The 22,206-nt window shown below is 40.1% G+C and overlaps 2 protein-coding genes across 5 annotated transcripts; one reads left to right on the top strand and one right to left on the bottom strand.

Moving 5' to 3' along the window:
• The first annotated feature begins 292 nt into the window (after window positions 1–292).
• Window positions 293–9,884, top strand: LOC144520874 (myosin light polypeptide 6). Of its 4 annotated transcripts, XM_078254976.1 has the most exons (7): window positions 2,545–2,627; window positions 3,045–3,072; window positions 6,937–7,080; window positions 7,216–7,389; window positions 7,749–7,826; window positions 8,193–8,227; window positions 9,315–9,884. In XM_078254976.1, exons 1-6 carry the CDS (start codon window positions 2,625–2,627, stop codon window positions 8,219–8,221), a joined length of 456 nt encoding a protein of 151 aa, XP_078111102.1. In that variant the 5' UTR covers window positions 2,545–2,624; the 3' UTR covers window positions 8,222–8,227; window positions 9,315–9,884. The 4 variants fall into 4 exon arrangements, with proteins under 4 accessions (XP_078111100.1, XP_078111099.1, XP_078111102.1 ...); XM_078254974.1 differs by lacking the exons at window positions 2,545–2,627; window positions 3,045–3,072; window positions 8,193–8,227 and adding exons at window positions 293–469; window positions 3,289–3,316; XM_078254973.1 differs by lacking the exons at window positions 2,545–2,627; window positions 8,193–8,227 and adding an exon at window positions 293–469.
• Window positions 9,885–13,416: 3,532 nt separating this feature from the next.
• On the bottom strand, window positions 13,417–21,791 carry c1ql4a (complement component 1, q subcomponent-like 4). Its single transcript, XM_078254977.1, has 2 exons — window positions 21,240–21,791; window positions 13,417–13,596 (listed from the first exon to the last, which is right to left on the bottom strand). Exons 1-2 carry the CDS (start codon window positions 21,783–21,785, stop codon window positions 13,417–13,419), a joined length of 726 nt encoding a protein of 241 aa, XP_078111103.1. The 5' UTR covers window positions 21,786–21,791.
• Window positions 21,792–22,206: the final 415 nt, after the last annotated feature.

The following is a 22,206-nucleotide window of genomic DNA, read 5'->3' as shown; positions in this document are numbered from 1 at the left end:
GCTTCTTTCTATATCTATCCCCCTCTTCATTCTACACTTGAGCTTTCATGTCTACTCCTACGCTTTGCTTCACAAATTCATTCACATGCTAGTCCATATGTCCACCTCTGCCTCATCCACCTGCCAGTCCCTGAGCATCATCAGCATCATCATCTTGCTTTTCTCCTCCCCTCCCCTCCACAGGATACACACAACTGACACACTTCATAGCTTGAAATCTCCTCTCAGCAGCCATAGCGGCAGCTGGTGCAGAGACCTGACACTAAGTTTTTGGCTGTAGAGGACGTTAGGAATGGCTCCTAAGAGAGAACCCTCCATTAAGAAGTCTCCTTCACCAGTGAACCAACCCAGACTGGGTCCTCCTTACCCCTGCCTCGCTGCAGCAACTGCAGCTCCAAAACCGGCTCCAGAGCAGAAACCTAGGATGCTGCGTCTTTCGGATTCACCATTTGACCCCAGTACTTTGGAGGTGAGTGGAGTAACTACAGTATGCTTTTGATCACAAAGCTAATGTGGGTCATTCATGAATTAGGACTATATTTTGAAATGTCATGTCCTATTAATCTTAGCCAAGATAATGAATCTCAGATAGAGATACATAATAGTAATTATTTTGTCAATTTTCAAAAAACATGACATGCTAATTATTTGCAAAGTAGCTTTCTATGATTTTGACCTTAATAAGCTGTCAGCATCCATCTGAAATGAGACTGAAGTCTAAGTCTAAGTGAAGCAAAGAAATGGGACACTGAAAGTAATGAGTCAGTGACCTCCTTAGGGGAAAAAAGGCTGTTCCCTGCAACAGTATGTGCTATTTATTTCATCAGGAAGGTGATTCCAACAAATGAGTGTAACCTACACATCTGTGATTATTACAAGAAGCAAAATAATCAAAACAAATACCTAATTCAAAACTAAAAGTGAGGAAAATGTTCTTTTTCACTAGATTAATAATTTAGAGAGTTTTACTTGACCCATTTTCAAAGCTAAAAAATGGCTGCAAAGAGAACAGACCCCCCTCCCCTCCCCCATACTTGTATCCTGTGATCACAAATAGAACCTGACCAACCTGAGGCACACACGTTTATTGACATACTACATATATAGTACAGTAGTCTATATTTTAGTGACAAATGTTGGCTGCTTATGTTAAACAAATTACAACATGTAAGGCGATATGGAATTGAGCAAAGAGAATGAGGTTATTTCGAAACTCTTTAATTCATAGTTTGTCCAGCAGCAAAGTATATACTCTGTAAATCAGTTAATACATTTAATTATCAGTAAATATGGAAATGTAATCAACTAAGTAGGTACCTATATCTAAGTAGGTACCTACTTAGTTTATTTGACCAATAAAAACATGTTAACGTTACATAAGTCCAAACCATTACAGTGTTCTGGTCAAAGGCAGGCATAGGTCAGTCAGACAAAACATGTATTGAAGAAACTCAAACTACACTGATGCCCACATTAGACTTTGTACTAATGTGCTTTAGCTTTGCTGCCATCCTCATGTGCTTTAAGTGTTACACTGTGTTTCTGTTACTGCATGATTTTATGGAGTGAGACTGACCCATTTAGCTTGTAAATGATATGTGGGCCATGTTAAGACACTTCTCACTGTGGGACCACAGACTAGGAGCTCCTGCTGGGCAAAGACAGTGCTTTATCCATGCTGTTGAGAGATGTGGCATCAGTCCATGATCACATAGGCCTAAAGTAATCCAATATTCCTGAACGGCCAAACACACTTATCCTTAATGCAAAGCCTAGCAAAGTCACTCACTGCAATCATGCATTAATTTCCCCAAGTGGGATCAAAATTGTCAAAGTCAAACACACTATAAAGGGACAAATACCATCAACTCTCTGAGTACTTTGACAGTTTAAGGGTAGGCTGCTCAAATGTAATTTATATAAAGATCCCTTCCAAACATTTTTTAAGACATAAAATATTGTCCTTGGAATAATGACTTGTGTCTATGTTTTTTCAACAAAAAACAGTGCAACTCGCCAGAAGCTCTTAACTCAGAAACCTAAATATGCACTATTGTAATTTATAAAATGTAACTACTTGAAACAAGATGTCTCTGAATGTGCATTGGAGGCTTCAAATGTCCCATTCACACTAGTTGTGATGTCACAAAATCCTGCTTATAGGTATATGCCTTAGACTCAGATTTAAGGTGAGCACAAGAAGCAAAGAAAGACACATTTTTGAGTGGAGAGGGACTTAAGTACTTACATACCTCGATTATTTATGTAAATCAAATTGTGGCATTTAGGACTTCTTACCTTTGGTCTGTTATGGATCAGTATACACTCTTAAATTCAGCTTTTACCCCTAATGTTACTTATTGCATGATGTTGATATCTGCCACCTCAATCATAAAGTGAGTAGTTCAAGGAGTTTATAATTCATTTAGGCTACTGTACATCACAACACATACATAGATCTCTATTCCTATATATGGAGTGTAGCTCATGTCACTCATGTAAGCACGTCGTGCGTCATGACGCACTGCTGCTAGGGTTTTCACACTACCCTTCCCTTCTCTGAGAACCGTCACACATTCTTTGGTTTGCCGACGCCTCGGACGCACCTCAGCCAACACACAGCCATGGTGGGTTTTTTGTTCCACTCGACTTGACTAGCATTACCATCTTTCTTGTGTAATTAGCTTCTTGTTTCAATAAAATGGTTACGTTTTGCAAAGATGTTAAGTTGAGTTTGTATGCCTGAATTGGCTCGCGGGTTGCTAGCGGAAGTGCAACTTTTGAGAAGCTAACATTAGCTTGCACGGTAACGTAGATAAAGTTAACAATCATATGAATAACGTTAGCTAATAATTAATGTATCCGCGTGTATATTAATCATTGCTAAATGTGCTATTATTAAGGAATATCCTGTTTGAGTAAATCTAACTATGTATCTATCTAAATACGTTCAAAAGCCTTTGAAGTTAACCCAAGCTAGCTTTGCACTACGGAGCAAAAGGAACCTTTTTCATGTAACGTTGGCCTAATTTCTCTTTGAACAGTCTGACTTCTCGGAAGATCAAATCCTTGGTAAGTTTTGATTTTGTTTTGTGACATTTTCCAGATCTCGATGGTTTTGCATGCTTTCATTCTTGCTTTGTTTCAGATGACACTTTGCCCTGTATCTCCACTGTCACCCTGCTCTATGCCCGCCTGTCATGGTAATCGTGGTTTTATGATAGGTTTTCCTTCTTTATTTCCGTACTGTTTCATCACTTTCCACTTGCAACTGCTTGTCCTTTCCAGATTGAATTTAACCTGGATCAGATTCATGGTAAGTCGGTGAAAGGGGGACCGCCTTAGCACAAAACTGATGGCTATCTCGGGAGTGTTTAGGGTGCGAGCTGCATGTTGGTTTTGGGTAAACCATATCTGTTTTAAATGTGAACGAGAGTCGCTTTGCACTGTTGTTTGGTACGTCAAAATCACATTATAATACTTACCAGCTTTGACCGTGTGTTGCAGTGTTTTTGTATGTGGTCACTTTTAAAGTCAAACGCAGCCAAAGCTCATATCTGTTCTCATTAGTCTTGTTCTGTTAGACTGTAGTCATTCATAGTTGTGTCAGTTTGCCATAAACTTTGCCTGTTATCTTCCAAGCGGCTCATCTCCTAGAGCGTGCCCTTTTTTGGTGCTGGATACAGTGGTGTATGTTTTTTGTCCTAGGGCTGGTTTGTTTAAAAAGTTAGTTGACATAATAGGCTATAGCTACTCTCACTCTCCTCCTACTTTCCTCTACTCCTCTTAATACCAAATATGGTGTTTGGAACAGCACTCCCACACCAGAAGGAAAGAGGCACATTCCTCAGAACAGGAAGAACTCCACAACAGTGCCTGAGCTTTTTGGGAAATAGCTTGTCCCATAACATTAGGTCCAGACTGCCGCCCAGATATTGTGTAATCCGACTCCATGTTTCCCTGATGGCTAGATCTTAGCCAAGCTTTTTGTTTGACTGTTGATTCTAACTAGAATCCTTGATGTTAGATCAAAGCTACATTAATCAACTGCATGATCAGTGACATGATTGAGTCATTGCTGAATGATGATTAAGCCTAGGTAATTCCACCTAACAAAAATACTCAATACTGCAATTTAAATGCTTCAGAAGGCTTAGGTATCTCACAGCCTAAATTACTCAACAGCACTGTAAAATATCAATGGCAAAGTAGAGTTGGCAAACAGTAGGGGTGTCAGATAAGGTTTTTAAAGTTTTGGAAAGAAAATGTTCCAGGCCATCTGCAAGACCTTTCAGCCCGATAGACTCTTGCTGAATCTGGTAATATTAATAACTAAAACAGTGTAAGCTACTGACACATTAATCTTTTAATGGTTACCATAAATGAGTGACAGAATATTAGAGATGACACTGGAATGACATTAACCTTAACTGAAACAGATACTTTGTATAACGTTCATTGTTTAATCAAATTAGTTTTGTTTCATATTTTTGCAGGTGATTGACTGAGTGACATAAATTATGCACATTTTGGGGTATTTCCTGGTTTAAAGCCTCACAACAATTAACGCAACTAAAACAATTAGTTGATTCATTAATTATTTTTATCAAGTTTATCAAGTGAAATTGTCAAACATGTTGTTTACAGCTTTTCACATACCATTTACCTGCTTTTCTACATTTTATATAAATATATTTTGCTGTTTTGACCATTGGTCACACAAACAAGCATTAAGATCTAAGGCAATTCTTAAAATACTTTTATTGTAATCTAAGAATTTAAAATACAAGTTTGAAGCTTTTATCTGATGTTGATGTTCTGTAGGAAATGTGTTTACTTCTGTTCAGACTTAGATGTACTGTATTTTGCTGAATTGAGGAAGTTAGAGAGGTGTTGTCAACCAGCAGAGTACAGAGAGAAAGCTGTTTTTCAGTGCTTGTGTCACACTCTACAACGGAAATGGAAATAGTAATGACATAGTAATGAAAAGAATTCAGATTTGTTGAATGTTTGAACAAAGCTTGTCCACAGAACATACGTTTGAGATTGCCCATAGTTATTAGTGCCCAGTTAGTTATCTTGCCTAGAGTGGCAGGGTTTCGTAAGCTGGAAGGGTGGGGTTTGCCGTCAGACCGGGGGAGTGGTACGACAATGACGACTACATACTCTGTACTACATTTAACAATTATTTATTAAACACTAAATATTACATTTAAATAATATATAATTCATAAATTATATATATCTATAGCTATGTGGCTATCTGCCACATGGCGAGTAAATGTCTGTACCAAAATAGTTGTTTTTCAGTCTTCATTTTGGCAAATGTGCAGCTACTTTCTTCTGCTCCTCTGCTGTCTGCAGGTCGGAGCTTCGTGGGGGGCGGGCCGACACACACACGCACACACAAACACTGGCGCACACACCAGGCACAAGCCACCACGTCACTTCTGTTTACCTCAGGCTACTTAAGTAGCTAGTAAGTGGCGATTTATTTTATTTTTTTTGCCAGCCAGCCTTCCAAAAGATAGAACAATGAAATTAAATGGTAACCGATTATTAAAGTGGCCATAGTATACTCATTTTCAGGTTCATAATTGTAATTTGAGATTGTATCAGAATAGGTTTACATGGTTTCATTTTCAAAAACCATCATATTTTTGTTGTACTGCCCATTGCTGCAGCTCCTCTTTTCACCCTGTGTCAGGTCTCTGTTTTAGCTACAGAGTGAGACCTCTTAACTTCTGTAAGATCTTTGTTGTCAGTCGCACATGCGCAGTAGCTAGGTAAGGATTACATGAGCTAGCTATCTGTTTCTCCAACTTCGGCCTGTACAAGGCAGGATTAGCCGGGAGACTTCTTCTAAATGAGGGCGCACTTCCAACTTTGTGTGGAATACCTGTAGAACAGGGACATGTAAGTAGTTCTGTACAATTTATTTTGTAGATTAGGGTGAATTTGTGTGTGTTGTAGCAGTGCTTTGCCATTGAGAACGAGCTAGCATGCTAGCGCTAGCATGTTAACGGTTAGCCCCCTAGGCCCCTTGTCTCGGCTAGTTACGTAGAAAGCCGTGCAGATTTTGAACAGCTCACTCGGAGACTGTAGGCAGAACACATTCAGAAATCCGTATCTCACTCAAAACAGCATGGATGTTTTTTTTTCAAAGTTTGTATGCGTGTGGAAGCACCAGAGACACAGAATAACACCCCAAATCCCAGAAAGTGTTTTTTTTTATTTTTTTTATTTTTTTTCTTTCATAATATGGGCACTTTAACCATTGACTGACAAGCAGGAAACGGAGTCTCAGTTCTCCTGTCCGGGAGGCTCTCGCACATTTTTCCGCACTCCATGTCCGCGGACAGCTGTAGATTTGTACCGGTTAATGTTCTGTGCATTGTCGGACACATGCAGCCACTTTCCTGAAACCACTTGCGAGACTGACAAGTCCACAGCAGCCCGTGGTGTTTATGTCCGAGCCTGTCTCCACCGCCCCCACCTGCAGGTTGTCAACTGTGTGGTTTGGAAGGAAGGAAGAAAACAGGACAGAGTAACACGGTGGATATCGCTCATATGCATGTCTTTTGACGATGTAGTTAAGGCGGCAGGCGTGTGTTGCTTAGGCGGCCGCCTTAACTGCAAAGTGCTGCGGGAAACCCTGAGTGGTATATGAAACATGCAGGTTTGTCAGTGTGGTGCTGTGTGCCCTGCCTGCTCAGTTTAAATGTAGGCCTACCAGCAGAAAACCAGATCATGTCATCGTCTGTTCTTTCTCTTGTCTGCTTGGTCTCATTTTCTGGCTCGTATTTTCTTTTTTAAAAATCTATTTTAAGTTCACATTCTATCTCCATATCATTCCATTAATGTGTGATTATCTCTTTATTTCTACAATAATTCATATCCCTACCCTTATTCAACATGTGTCTGTGTATCCGGCAGAGTTTAAGGAGGCATTCCTGCTGTTCGACAGGACAGGAGATGGAAAGATCAGCTTCAGCCAGTGTGGGGACGTCATGCGGGCCCTGGGACAGAACCCTGTCAATGCGGAGGTGCTCAAGGTCCTGGGCAACCCAAAGGCTGAGGGTGAGAGGGGGGGAATAAACTTACTGGGAGTTATACTTCTTTAGTGTACATAAATTATTGGAGACTAATCTAACGGTTGTGTGTTGCAGCTGGAGGCTCAAAGACTTGCCTTATTTATTCGGTTTCTTTTTGCAGAGATGAACAGCAAGATGCTAGACTTTGAGCAGTTCCTGCCCATGTTCCAGGCCATCGCTAAGAATAAAGATCAGGGCTCCATGGAGGATTTTGTTGAGGGACTGCGTGTCTTTGACAAGGAGGGCAACGGCACAGTAATGGGAGCAGAGCTTCGTCACGTCCTCACCACGTTAGGTAAGTAACATTTTTAACACCCATGACTAGTTAGCTGGATGGGAAGACTTGTTTTGAGTTGATTTCATTATACACACTATTTACATTTTTTCACTTGCACGAAAATACTGTAATCCCCACAATGCATAGTGTCGGTGCAAAATGAAGTGACTAAGACTGAACTTTGAATTAAATGATGTTATTAATTTGGCATCATTGGGTATGCACGTGTATTTTTATTGTTAGTAATATTATCAATGTTTTTACTTACCTTTTTATTTCCTGTATTGTTCGTTTGTGAAATCCCTTATCACATTTATAAAAACCATTGTAATGTCACTCATGTAATATGAATGAATGGTTTTATGTTTCTTTATCAGGTGAGAAAATGACAGAGGAGGAAGTTGAGACGCTCTTGGCGGGACATGAAGACGCAAATGGCTGCATCAATTATGAAGGTGAGAGGAAAAGAAATAAACAAGAACAAGATGGTATAATTAGGCCGATGCTGTTGCCACAAACCTGCAAACTATTCACTGAAACCTCAAACCCAGTCTTGGCAACGTGATAATGAAACCTCAGTCATGCATTATACTGTATGTGTGCTTTGACAATGTAGTTTTTTTTTGTTTTTTTTTCTTCAGTAAATCCTAGTTATCTGAAGGCAATCATTGAAGGCTTTTTAACTACTAAACTATCACTACAGTAATGCCATGTTACTGTTCACTGTCTTTGTGTCTTTACACTTTGGTTAATTGACAGCTGAAAGAGGCCCTTTACAAATGTCAGCTGCTGATAGTGTGTTAACTGTTCTTCCTCCACAGCATTTGTCCGCCACATCATGTCAGGCTGAGGGCCGGTACGGGCATTTGGTATACCATGAGATGCACCGCCAGGCTTTCTTGCATTTTAGTTGTTAAATAATCCACTCCCATTAGGTTATCCTAACACTAATCAGCTGTAGTTATGCTCCTTATATGTGCAGGAACATAACAGGAACGATGTGCTGTTGCAAAGTAGATTTGACACGTAGCTTCCTGTGGGGAAGCCTGGTGGTCCCTCTCATTTTAGTCTTGAGGCTTTAAGCCATGTGTATCCTACTGCTGTTCTGTGGCTCTCTCTCTCGCTCTCTCTCTCGCTCTCTCTCTCGCTCTCTCTCTCGCTCTCTCTCTCTCTCTCTCTCTCTCTCTCTCTCTCTCTCTCTCTCTCTCTCTCTCTCTCTCTCTCTCTCTCTCTCTCTCTCTCTCCTGCAGCCCTCTGTTTTTGCCCCTGGCTGCAGCATGCCCCTCTGCATGTGTCTAGGACTTCCCTCAGTTTATAAGGGGATATGGTGGACACACAGGGAAGTGACTGGTCTCATTCAGGGAAAGCCTGGTGGCCACTAATGGGTTTGGAGGTCACAAGGCACCTCTTCTAATCTCGTTTGCATGTCATTGGTGCTATTAAAATAGGCTTTTCCCTCTGTTCGTGATAGAAGTGCTGCTCTTTTTACAGACGGATAAAATAGACTGTTCATTACATTGTAGGCATTTTCCTTTATAATCAAATATAGCCACCAGCTTTGGGAGAGTGGACCAGTCCCTTTTTCTACTAACCAGAGAATTGCAATGAGTTGCTCCTGTGCTGATTTGTTTTCTCCTCTGTACTGATGGAAGCTGAATTTGTAGCTGGCCGCTCTCTGACTGGACTTTAGCTCCCTTGATCTCCTACCCTTTTCTCTGCTTCTCAACTAGAGGAAAGCATACAGCGAGGATGGCTTTTCTAACCAGCTCTTCTTGGATCATAGACATGGCCAAATGCTATGGCTAAATAGAAGATAGAGATGATTACCTCACCTCTTTCTCTCAGTACCCTCTTCAATCCTTTCCTCTCCTCTTGGAGTGGGTCTCTGCCAAGATTTAGACCTTGAATCTCACACTTGTCTCTCTCTGCTCTCTGTTTTACAGAACTGGTCAGGATGGTCATGAACGGGTGAAGACAAAAAGCATCCAACTTTTTTTTACCCTGTCACATGTACCCTCTTTTTGCAGTTCGCTTCTATAGCCCCTCCCAACCTTTTCCATGGATTAGTTTTCCACATTTAATTTAAGAAGTGCCTTTACATTCCCTAATAAAGACCACAAATTGCCCTGGCTATTGCTGCCAGGTCTATTAACGTATGTGACCAACTTGTATACATTCAGAAGTCTTACTGCTTGCATTATTTGCAATAACATTCCTGGTGCAGCACTTAAGACAACATCAATTGATAATGATATACTGTAAATATTCATACTAGTGTTTCAATGTTGGATGGGACATTAATATATATATATACGGTATACATAATAACTGTCAGCAACCTACTGTATCATTGGCTAAGACTTGCTTTGGCTAAGGAACATGTTCTTGCAGTAAACGGTATGTTCAAAGCCATACTATGAGGTAGAAAAGAAACATTTCAAATGGGTTCCCATGTTTTTAATTCACCCCAATTTTGTTGCTGCATTTAAATAAATGTTTTTCCTTTAAACTCATCTTGGTTGTTTTGATTGGATTTGTTGAATTCCATAGAACAATGTGCAAGATATGTTACTGCATTGTGTTATTAGGTTTTGTGCAATGCATTGTTTCCCCATTGACACAAGAGGGCAGTGTTGCTTCTGTAATCTGTTTTGTTAAAAGCGCCACTTAACTGTCGATATATTCAGTAAGAGGCATATTATGATCTACTCTTTATGCTCTTTTAAACTAAATGAAGAATTTAAAGTACATCCTGAGTGTAAGCCTTGGTGCTCAATTCGTTATAAACCTTTATTGGCTGCATGAGACAATTAAGATTTTCTGCTATTGGTTGCAATTGTTTTGGGACATTGCAAACTCAAATTTCAGTCGAAAAATAGTGAATTGTATATATTTTGTGGCCATGCTGTAAATTTTCAAAGGAATGATTCGGTGACAAAGGACCAGGATATGAGCAGAGAAGGCTGTTTAGTGGCTTCCTGACCTTTTCTTCACAAGCAGCTACAACTATTTCCCCTCATTAGGCACCACAGCTATTGGAGTGTGCAGCTTATGTGTGTAGTGTAAGGTTCAGGAGGGTGTCATAGTCCACTGCTGAATAGGTTGTCCACTAATTACTCGGGGTGTGTGTGTCTGTGTGTGTGTGGTCGATGGAAGTCAAGGCTATTGATTATTTTAATCCTCCTATTTGTGAGTCTGTGATCCTCGTGGCTCTGCATTCGACAGGGGAATCACTAATGGGCCTCAGCACAGCCTGTGTCAGACCTCTCCTCGTCCAATTAACTTTCAACTGGAATCTGCCAGGAGAGAAAGCCGGGGGCTGGGCCCAGGCATGGCGCGGCTACATCCCTCTTTCTCTGCCTCAGGAGCAACGGATTCACCAAATCCTTTAAGTCTAGAATACCATCATCTCTTTTCTGTAATTAGACACTCCTTTTTGCCAGGAATATTAGAGGTATTCAAGATTCATTAACTTGAACATAGAGATGACATCCCTCTCTAGTTTAGGAACTGTTAAAGTGGAGATATTGAAAATTATGATCCCTTGAATAATAAACGGGTAACATTAGCAAGCAACAACACATATATTCATATTCATCAATTGACTAGTTTTATATCACACGTGTTAGGTATGATTGTTTTCGCACAATTATGTATCATGTAAAATGACAGCTACAGTTCCCATACATGCAGTGTTTATCAAGTCCTCTCATGCCATGTGTATCAAAGTTTATAGATCATTCATAAACCTAAATACAGTAAATGTACCAGATGTTTCCTTTAAACAAAGCTGTCTATTCAAGATAATGGTGAGCTAATTAAATAGCAAAAACAATCTTGTATTCTAATTACCTTTATTCTTACCTAGAATATTGGATAATAACGATTTTTGCCATATAGGCAAAAACAGAGTAATAGGTTTGTTTTACAGTCAATTAAAGAAACTGAATCCAACTATTTTGGTTATTGATTTATCTTTTATCAAAATACTTCATGTTTGTGCAAAAATCCACAGATTCCAGCTTCTCAAATGTGAGCATTTACATAGTTTCTTTGTCTTATAAGGTATTAAACTGAATTTCTTTGGGTTTTGGGCTGTTGGTCAGACAAAACAAGACATTTGAAGATATCACCTTGCACTTGAAAACGTTACATGTTTTACATTTTATAGACCCCACAATCAGTTGATTAATCAAAATAATAATTGTTAAATGAATCAATAATGAAAACAGTCATTAATTGCAGTTTCTTGTTTGATCAGTCAAATTTAGGAAGTGTTTAAGTTGGGTATTTTATTTCCCATAGCACTGTAAATATACTGTATCTATTCAGAAATATAAATTTACTCAAAAAGGCTGGGTAAGTGGGCATGTGTTAAAGAGAGAGAGCACAGCATGATTTCTATAAAATCCCTTCAGGATTACCAATAAATTCAGAGAAATGTACCAATATTATTTAAGGAAGATTTCACAAATTCCCTGGATGTATTTCTTGTTATTGGTGAGCTCTCCAACAAATGCTCTTGGTTCAAAATTCTGATTAACAATGTTAAGCCTCATCAAACGATGAACCAATTTAGTTTGTTTGTACAATTGATCACTCTAATGTAAGATTGAAAATGTATACATCGGCTGGATTTTGTAGATCCTGGGTGTATTATAAGCAGAGCTCAATATAGCGATATTAATGTTTGTTTTTTAGACAGTGTCTTAAGACATATTGGAAATCCATGATGTAGCAGACACTGGCTGTGGTCAGCTTCAATCTCAGTTGTAAGTCTATGCAATTCTCTACAGTCAGTCCAAATAAAACTGAACAAGGGTCTGCGTCTGTTTATGACTGTTGAACATACATGCCTTTATTCTGACCTTTACCACGCCAAAACAAAATGCAAGAACACAGACAAGCTAGGTATATATATTTTAATAGCAATTGTCTACTCAGCCTATTCAACATACCAGACAGTCCAGCCCAGGATTACTGTTTATACATATGATGATACTTTGACAAGGTCTCTCAAAAATAAAATACTAAGTAGGTATGGCAGTGTAATTACAGTAACGTGCCTGTAATGTATTGTACAACATTTAATGTAATTAAAACACTGCAGGTCTTACTTTTCACTGCCTCATTATATTACAGTATCTATATATCCACTCATACTGACCCATCCACACACAGACACACAATGTTGTCAATAATGCACTTGGCAATTAAAACTTCATCACACACATGTGCCATCCATGAAATGTGTAGTATGTTTCGTGTCACTTGCGTCATAGTGGAAACAGGAAAGCAAGGTTATCTGTGTTTATTCAGATGGCCTTTTGATCATTAGGGCCCCAATGCAGGGTGAATCACAACAGAGATTTATTTTCAACTGGTGTAATTCACTTTAGGGGGAATATTTGACAATGATGAGTTGCAAAATATAGGCAGGCCATTTGATCAAAAGTCACTGGAATAGAGAGCAGAAATGTATTAGGTAAAGACTGGAATACAGTAGGTGTGTGTTTGCCTTAGCTTAGTCATCTTGATTAATGGCACCCTCAATGCCATTATTGCATTAAAATACAATTAGACTGATGGTGTTTGTTATATTCAAGTTCTCACAATGTCAGTTAATATGCAACACATTAAAGTAGCCTATTTTAGATATTTTATAGCCACAACGTGCAATTGTTATATGCACCTCTACTGTTAATCTTCTGATATTCATATTTGCACAAAGGGCACCAATAATTGCAGTTGCTCATGATGATTGGCTCAAAATCAGACGACTCAACTTAATTTCCCTTATCTCGGATTTTCACTCGATCCACGCTTCTGTAGTCTGTTGTAATCTCAGGATGTGTGTGTGTGTGTGTGTGTGTGTGTGTGTGTGTGTGTGTGTGTGTGTGTGTGTGTGTGTGTGTGTGTGTGTGTGTATCATTTTGTATTTACATGCAGGCATTGTGCATGTGCATATCTGTGTATATGCTATATGTCTATGTAAGTGTGAATATGTCTATGTGTGTGTCCTTTCTCCGTGAGTAAGGATTAGATTCAGTCTGGGTAGATGAGGAAGCCGGAGAAGGTGCTGTACTTGTTTGTGTTCCCTCCGTGGACCTTCCCTCCATCCAGCTGCACACACACCTCATCACCCACGTCCAAATGCAGGATCACACTGTTGGAGGCGTAGTCGTAGTTCTGATCAGCGTCCTGAGCGATGGCGCTGGCTCTTACCTGTCACCCACAGAGGATATACGCATTGACAATTAGAACATGGACGAAACTGAACAAACATTTGCAAATGTCACTTACTTAACAGCTCCAGCAACTCAGCAGCTCATTTAAACTACCATATCTCATTCCTTTATCACCTTTTTTTTAGGGGGGTGATGATCAATTATTAACAGCCTTTAAATGAGACACTTGTGAGTATGACATCACCTCCGCATTCATGCTGGATAAACAGATGGATGGGGCTGTGACCTGTGACCCTAAAGGTGGACTGAAAACACAGCTACTCTGCCTGTTATTGATCAACTGGAGCTGGGGCTCAGGGCAAAGGACCAAGAAAGAGATCTGTTTGGTTTGTGGAGATAAGTAGACTCGCTGGGGACAACAGGTTGTCTTTGGGGAAACTAGCTCAGCCGAGAAACAGCATCACTATCCGTACTAGCGATTGACCTGTTGCTTATGATCTTGGCCCAGCTCAATGTGGATGATATTGAGTGGCTTGGCCGAAGTCAGACAGTTTCACATTTGCATGCTGTGTGTGAGTTTGGTCTTATTGACCCTGCAGCAGTAGATCTGAACTTGTTTGTTAACACATTTTATTCAGTTTACTCATTGTAGACATTTAAATACACATGTCTAGATTGAGTTACAGATGTAGCAGAACCAGTATTTGTCTATTTAATATTGTACTTTTAATCTTATAAGCAACATACTAAGCATATATCACTGCATTATTTTTGAGATGCAATGTTACATGTCCGGGTCTTAAAGTAAATAATATGTGTATATGCAGTATATATATATATATATATATAATTTCTCGAAGCCCTTCAAGTATAGTATGAGTTTTATAGATAGATAGATACAGTAGGTTGCATTCCTAAAAATCTCCTAAGTAGGATGTATCAATAATTCTGGTGCAGCAGCTCCAATCATCAGACATATGTCAACCATCAGTGGCCTTGTGTCTGGCTCAGTGTCCATCTACAGTGGGAGCACTCAATCTGTGTCAGGAACCAGACAAGCCACGCACATCTCGATGACAGCCCCAGAATATGATCTGCAACTCAACTACCATCATGTCATTCCCATCACTGGGGCCTCTTTTTCCTCAATGAGCATGCATCAATTTGAAAACAGTCAATCACTAAGTAACAGAGGCTGAATTACTGTAACTAAAAAATATATGCTCTTTTCCCTGTGCTACCTATGCATTTTGCACTAATCTGAGCCACAGTGTTCACCATTTATCAACACCGGAGTTCAATTTCCTGGACACTATGTGTAGGTTTCTTTAAATTAAATGCAGGTCATGGATGTCGCATCCAACATACAGCATGTTGGTGTCCAGTGGTTGAGCATGTCCCTGTCCAGTCTTAACCAGATTGATTAAGGAAGCAGAGAAGTCAATCTCCTGAGGCATTACAGCTGTTACACTACTACAACAGTCTTTTTCATTAGATTTCAGATTCTGTACCTTAAGTTTTATTTCTCACTGCAGAGCTATTCAGCTTTTCTCTTTTTACATGTAGGATAACTTTGCACTGTAGCCACATTATGTAGGAAAGGTTAAAAAAATAGAGAAAAAAACATTGCATCAGTGGGAAAAACAATGAGGAAGTAAAAGTCAGATACAGTAACACCCGTTTCTCAGTCTGTCTAGATAAGCTGTCTGGGATGTGGAGAAATAAAAGACATGCCTGTTCAGACAACCACAAACCTGTATGTTATTAAAATCATGTATATAATTCACTTATATACTGTAGTCTAAGGTATGGTAATGTAGGCTTAATATTGTAAATGCTGTATATGCTATTTGCATCCCTGTATCCTAAGAAATATATTTATGTGCGATTAAATTGCTGCATAAAATGAGTTTTGAAAACAGTGAAGTGAAATAAAGTTGATTGAAACTACAAAATTATTAAGTTCAGGGTGCCAGTGATAATGTGACTGAGACCAACAAAATGGTTAGAAACGACAAATAAATCCAGTAACTGAATTATTGTATCACTTCATGAAAATAGGGTGCAGATGGAGAGATAAAAATATTGTTATGTAATCTGACATCTTTTATATTTGTGTCTGTTTATGCGTTTCTTGCTCCATCCATGTTCTTCAAAGGAAAATCAAAATTCATAAAATATGTTCTCTTACAACACTAACAGGCAACATTGAGCATTTAGAAAAATCTAATTCATTTGTTATATAATCAGAGCCATACCTTGTTTATTACTATTTTTTTCTCTTGTCACCCAGACTGCCCAATTAGTATAATTAAACACTGAACATAATCTACTCTTTCTTAGGCCCCCATAAGATCACCTCTCAAATAACGACACCAATCCCTTATCATCTATAAAGGTTATATTGTTGTTTTGTTTGACGTGTGTAGTGACAGCCAATATAACATTTGCATCTTCGGCTACAGCTGACAGCGACACTGTTGTTGTGACATCCTATTGACGCAAGGCATATGTCATCCTGCTCATTATTTTGGCCAAACAGTGCAACGGAGGGAGATGTAGGGAGATCTTTCCCCCCTCAGGCCTTTTCAGATTCTCATGACTTAATGCATGAAAGTGCGGTTGAATACTTTACAACAGAATAATATGAAGCACTCAGTGTAGAGATAATTTTGCCAATATATGATATATGAATTGGTGCTTCAGCTGATGTTCTTGTGTGCAAAGGTATAATGCAAGCCATCCATTAATGCTGATGCCAGACAGAGAGGTATGAAGGAGCTGTGGCGGGATTAGGACAGGAAGCCGACAGAGGAGATGGATACGGCTGGAGGACACGGGCTGATCCGTGTGAACCAGGCAGCACACTGTGCTGATCCTGGAGCTGGAAGGGTTGTGAGCAGTGAGGCAGGGGCCCCCAGGGTTTGCCCGTGGCGGTCTCTGTCTCCCTCTAGCCCTTTCATTATAGGGCCTCCAGTAAACATGCCTGGGAACAGAGGGGGCCACAGGCGTGGAGAAAGGAGTAAGGAGGGGTGGTGACGGTGTGGGGAGCAGCTGCAGCGTCATTTACAAGTAGTGCTGCAGCGCTGAAGACAGACAAGGATAGACAAAAAGAAGAGAGAGAGAAAAAAACAAGGGCCAGGGGGTTGAGGAAAGGAGAGGGAGGGGACCTGATCAAGCGAGGCTATTTTGTTAGACCGGTGAGATGTGGGGGTATATGAAGTCTTGTTTTTATCTGTAGGTCTGTGCTCCACGGGTAATAAAACTGACAGGATTCATTCACTGTGATATACTGACCTCTTAGAGCAGAGACAATAGAAAAGTAGCTGTTAAACTTACCTAAGGGACTCCACGTTTGGGGGCGGGTGGGGGGTTGTTGTGGAAATAGAATATTTATTAAATAGGTTTTCCCTCTCCTTTGGGAGCCTGGGGATTACATGGCGACAAGCAACAGCAGCATTGAACCGTGCCTTAGATTGCTATTACCTGCCATTCAGTATTACAGTCTGTGGTCTGCTGCACTATAATGGTCAAACCTGTGCAAAGTATGAAAGGGATTTACTTATTTCAATTATGTGTTTCATCAGAGGCACATTTTGAGACTGAAGAGACATATGGCTTGTCTTCATATAACTAATTCTGCTATGTAGCTAACACTTTCTGGCCCCTAGCTCTGAGGCTAATTATATTTCACCTGTAGCATAGCTATGTCTCTGCACTGGGGAAGTTAATACAGGTACCGGTCATTACAGCAAGTGATGACATTTTAACACTACTGTGTGAAATTACTTGACCTTTAACTGAGCTATGAAAAGGGTCTATATGACAGGTGAAAAAACAAGGGAGAGATTAAATGGGAGCCACACCAGTATCTATTTGTCGACATTGTATTAAGAATATTTAATATAGATATACAGTGGTGAACTATGGGAATATATATGAGTATAGGTGAACAGCTCGCATACTAGTTAATGAGGGGGAAGGGAGAAGGCGTTTACAGCATAAAGCATGCCAACATTAGCATAGACTGTCTAAATAACATTTGGTTCCAAGCTGGAATATTAAGTAGCAGACAACTCATGTATCCTTGACAGTGATTTAGAAATAGAGTGATTAAGCACATTTATAATAGCAATGACACCAATGAGAAGTGCATTCATAACTATTTATTTTGATATTGCTAAATCAATTTTTTTTTCGATTGCTAAACGACACTGGGCACAACTGAAGCCACATGTGCAAAACTCAAACTACAATCTGCATTACCAAAAGTCACCTGAACTAAACAGTTCACATCTCCTGCAAAACTCATTCCAAGCAACACAACTCTTAACACACGTCTCAAAACAGGCTCAGTGCAGCCAAACACTATGAACAATCCTCACTGAGACAACACACACTGTCACTCAGAACACACTGAGAGTAAAAACAGTAGCGTCAAACACCAATACAGAAATTACAAACTTTCTCATCTTTACAGTTTGAACAGTTTGAGTGACTTCACACTACTCAATAGTTTCTTTAAAGAAAAGATATAGATTTTATGTAATATACACATTTCTACATAAGGTAAACAAGAAGGAATGAAAATCAGCAGTTTGCTTCAATATAGTATTTTGTCTCTAGTAATTTATGGAATTACTGGAAAAAACTAAAGGTACATATGGGTAACAAAGAATACCTCCATTACTTTCTGAAAAACAGTAAGAACGCAGTTTTACTATAGTAAAGATGTAGTGTTTTTCAATTTTTTTTTATAGCTGTGTATGTAACCCCAGCTCTTTTTTTTTTTTTTTGCTCTTTTACCTGTTTCTCTCAAACGGTACATTGTATAATTGTTTCATTCTTTTTGGTGTTTGTATACAAAAAAAGGCTTTCTGAGCTTTCTCTATATAAATACCATATATGTTCACTAACTACTCTAAAACAAGACACCTGCTTAGGCTTTCAGCTAAAATTGTAATTGCAAATCAGCAGTGTTTGATAGGCACCAGACTGAATCTATTCTGTTTTGAATGTGTGGTTAACAGTTTTGACAGCAGTGTGTTAGCATTTGAACAAAGTGCTGTATATCCACAGTGTTGTGCATTTTGTGGTTAAAGTGATGGGATAAGTGTGTAGAGTTTTGAAAAATTTGTTCAAGCTATGAAAAACAAACTAGAGTTTGGTCCACATGAACTGCTGCTGTACCAACTGTAGTTTGAGTTTTGCACATGTGGCATCAGTTGTGCCCACTGTCGTTTAACAATAAAAAAAAAACTGTAAGTATCATTAAGGATATTATATGGATACATCATCTTCCCAAACTGCGTTATCAAATTTGGCAATGTGTGGCTTCTGGTTCCTAACTGTGCATTTAACATTTAACAGTGGGTGAATGGGGTGTAACAGGGTTGAGCAAACAATCCACATCATATGTTGCAATTGTAGTCAATTACCGTTGCATTACAAACATAGAAGCAACTGAAGTGTGACCCCCATCAGTCACAAATCCCCTGGCCATGAAACCCTGTCATGCTGCAATGATTTGTGAAAGTTAGATTGAGGTGTGAGCAAGTAGGCTTTACAGAGTGGGGATTTAGTGAATGTAATAGGTATCGGATCTATAGGAATCATGAAAGCCCCTGCCACACAGTCAGCACACCCTTCTTAGACCACACTCATGTAACACGACACAAGTGCAGCAGCCAATGCAGTGTACCTATTTTAACATCATTAACTGTTCCCAGAGAAAATCTATTGGTATCTAGAATTAATTAATTGACTCCCTATCTGCAATTGGTGCATAAACACAGTTTGTAAACCAATTTTCTCTCTTTCTCCGGCCGACCTTGATCACTTGTCATGCCGAGACGTGTTGAGTGGGTGTCCATTGGTCATCGTGCCTGATCTCATCCTGGCCTTCACCACCAGCCTCCCTGATGCCTCGTCTACCAGCCCACTGTCTCCACACCTCTATTAAGTCATCTATCTTCCTCTGCTCCACCCCTGATCTTCCCATCAACTCACTTGTCTTGTTTTGCTTCCCCTTTCACGTCTCAAAATGGACGTCTCGGCATGTCTATGTCATGTTGAGTCTCTTGTGTTTTCATTCATTCTTGCTGAATCTGTCCCAGTCGTGAATCTGTTGGACTGGCTGCCTAACAAACTCAAAGTTACAAATGACCTTATCTGTATTTTAAGGTGTAAAAGTTACAACACAAGTGGGAAAGGAAGGATAGCAAATTTGTGGCTTCGGCAATCCTTTGGGGGGGGAATTAAAACAAACCCAGTGGGCAGATAAAATATCCAATAAAGCCTCAGCACCTACGGCTATGGTAAAACAGGCCGTTTGATTCAACAGTCAGGAATGCAACCTGTCAGACATAGTGCCCATTTAGTAAACCAGAGGCACTGACTGACAGGCAGAGTATACCTTTACCTCAGGGCTTCAAAAACTCATGATCAGACATTCTGCAGCACTTCATATACACTCCATTTCCCTCTACCAGCTGCTCTGTTTGGGTAGATCATTGTTAGGAGAGTGCTCTATTTAACAGAACTGGTCAGAACAGAACAGAGGTTAAATGATTGAGTTGAGTGAAAAGATAATTGATGGAGAATCAATGCTGGAGAGGGGTTCGGAGAGGAAAGTATAGCAAGTGTTCAGGGGATCTAATCTAAGATGTATCAATTATTTAGCAGGCTAAGATGACTTGAATGACAATATAGGACATAGGAGGCCTTAAACACATATTCACCTTTGTGGCAAATACACAATCTAACAATAATTAACAAGGAATGATTTTAAACATTTAGTTTTACATCTCAACAAATCTCTATCAAGGTCCAAATGAATAAATCAACCTTATTTACAACTATGGATTTAAACCACACAGTATGTATGAGCCAACATAAGCCTGTGTGTACTTGTAACAGTCCTTGTTGCACTAGAGTGCTCCAGAGTGTGAGGTCTGAGCAGTATTTACATTTCAAGTCCTTGATGAATGAATGAATGTAAAAAGCAACTTGAAGAATGTTTCCTGAATTTTAGATGCCTTTGATGAAATCCCTGTGATTTATTCCCACCTCTCCTCTCCTCTTCCCCCCATCAGCCCCTCTGTCTTTAATTAGTGTCTGGGGAATGAGGGAGGGGATGAGTGGACTGTCAATTTTACGTTCGTTATTTATTTAGCTGAAGTGTAAACTGACTGGTCCACGTACTGACAGACATTTATCCTGTGCTCTTTTGCACTTCTGTTTAGGAGATAATCAAGCTCTGTGTATGATACTTACTAATTAGACTGTTCCTTTTGGCGGCAGCTGCATTCTGCCACTTGTCATTTAGCCACAGTACATGTGAGAATGCAAATATCCGTAGCTGTGAATTTAGACTGTATAGCATGAATTCCCCTTAATGAGGAGAACATTTGCTATTTCATTCTTTGGCTGTCGTGTTGCCACATGATAAGTGGAATGTGCTCTGAATCTGAAGAGCTCAATATTACTGAGGTGAATACAAGTCAATGGTAACACAGGATGGTCAACAGTGAAAAAAAAAAATCAGTCGGTCGTGTGTGTGCATACATACAAACACATACATGCAGACCCTCTATTTTACCTTCATGCATGCACATACTCACACACAACACACACACAACACACACACACACACACACACACACACACATATTTACTAACCAGTCCGTTCTTTTTCAGGTCCGCCCACATGCTGGTCCCATCACCACCTCTCATTAGAACATGGTAGGTGAAGAAGTAGATGCCAGGCAGAGGACAGGTGAACTTGCCGGTGCTGGGCTCATAGTAGTTACCTACATTGGTCACCACATCATCAAACTTTAGTATTTCACTCCCCTCATGCTGCTTGCGTAGCCCTGCATAAAAGGCAATTTTGGGAGTGTAGAGTGAGGGAGAATAGCCACTCGGACCTGGACCTGGGGGTCCCTGTGGCCCTGGTTTGCCTGGCTCTCCAGGGGGTCCACGTGCTCCTTGAGGGCCAGGGATCCCTGGAGGCCCACGCAGCCCAGACTTTAGCTTCTTCCCAGAGTAATCCTGGGGCGGTGGGGACACATCTGTCAGCTCCTGGCCAGGCTGAGACGTAGCGTAAGGGTCGCATACCATCCTGCAGCTTCCAAGCATTTCATAATGGCTCCCTGCATTTCCGGTGTTCCCCCCCTTGGTTGTGTGGACCAGCAGGGGAATGGCCACCAACAGTATTAGAACCATGGCCACACCTACAGCAGCTCCAATGACGCGTTTCCTGCGGCTTAGCCGTGAAGCGGCCAGCGTCAGGAAGTCCTCTTCCCCCTTGGCTGGAATAGTGCCGGCCAGGATTAAGCCTCTCAGAGAACCAGTATAAAAATGTGAAGAAGGATGTGGAGAGGAGTGGGGGGGGGAGAAACAGTGTATCACTGGGCGAAGTATGAGAGAGAGAACGCAAAATGGAAGACAGCCAGGAGGGAAACAAGCGGATGAAAGGATCCTTGAGAAATGATAAAGCGACCAGAAGGACGATATTTAAAAGCCTGTCGGTATGGTTAAAAAGACAAAAACTTTACACACCACAGTGTTTAAGGAAATAAACACAATAATCTAGATGGCCCAGATTTGTGGTGACATACTACAAAAAAAACACAATTTATCTGAT

The sequence above is a fragment of the Sander vitreus genome, chromosome 7, assembly GCF_031162955.1.
Source record: "Sander vitreus isolate 19-12246 chromosome 7, sanVit1, whole genome shotgun sequence".
NCBI classification, from domain to species: domain Eukaryota; kingdom Metazoa; phylum Chordata; class Actinopteri; order Perciformes; family Percidae; genus Sander; species Sander vitreus.
This window is presented reverse-complemented; position numbering and strand designations above follow the sequence as displayed.